We start from the raw sequence: 550 nt of genomic DNA on the forward strand, positions 1-550 counted from the left end.
GACTTGTTCATATTAAAATTCTAGGAAGGCCACTAAAACTAAACCTCTGAAAGTAGAGCAGGAAAGCGATCCATGAAGTCAGAATGGCGAAAGCTCCAGCCTCCCATTGCCATGTGTTCTCTAGATTGAAGCACATGGGAAAGACAAAGACTAAAGAGCTAATAGCTGCACCCCAGTCAGCAGGGTTAGAGAAGTCCGTGAAGTAGTTTATTCGCTGTAATGTAAAAGACATGAGGAGTTAAATAAAATCAAACATTTAGGTACCAAACATAGTGCAATTTGTATACCCTCGCCAGTGGCAAATAGAACAATAGAGTACATACTACAATGCATGCAAAATCTGAGCTGTGTTTTTATAGCTAAATCACTTGGCTGGAAGGCTTAGAGCCCTGCAAGGGAATCCCCACAGCAAAGGCATGAGTGTTTAATTTGCATCATGACATTTATGATTAGTGATGGTTTGATTGCCCTCTGCTGAGAGTCTGTGTTGTAGTATGAGAGGAATTTATAGTGGATGCATCATGGGAAGTGATGACATAACTATTACCTG

At 40.7% G+C, this 550-nt stretch overlaps 1 protein-coding gene across 1 annotated transcript in view; it reads right to left on the reverse strand.

Moving 5' to 3' along the window:
- Positions 1–44: 44 nt before the first annotated feature.
- Positions 45–550, reverse strand: part of LOC107576164 (transient receptor potential cation channel subfamily A member 1-like) — a gene marked incomplete at both ends in the record, with an annotated part of 15,243 nt that continues 14,737 nt past the window's right edge. Inside the window, one exon of the mRNA XM_016262407.1 lies at positions 45–214. Within this exon, the coding sequence (XP_016117893.1) occupies positions 45–214 (170 nt within the window). The remainder of the gene's footprint in view (positions 215–550) is intronic.

Source organism: Sinocyclocheilus grahami, unplaced genomic scaffold, assembly GCF_001515645.1.
Source record: "Sinocyclocheilus grahami isolate Dianchi unplaced genomic scaffold, SAMN03320097.WGS_v1.1 scaffold3287.1, whole genome shotgun sequence".
Classification (NCBI taxonomy): Eukaryota; Metazoa; Chordata; class Actinopteri; order Cypriniformes; family Cyprinidae; genus Sinocyclocheilus; species Sinocyclocheilus grahami.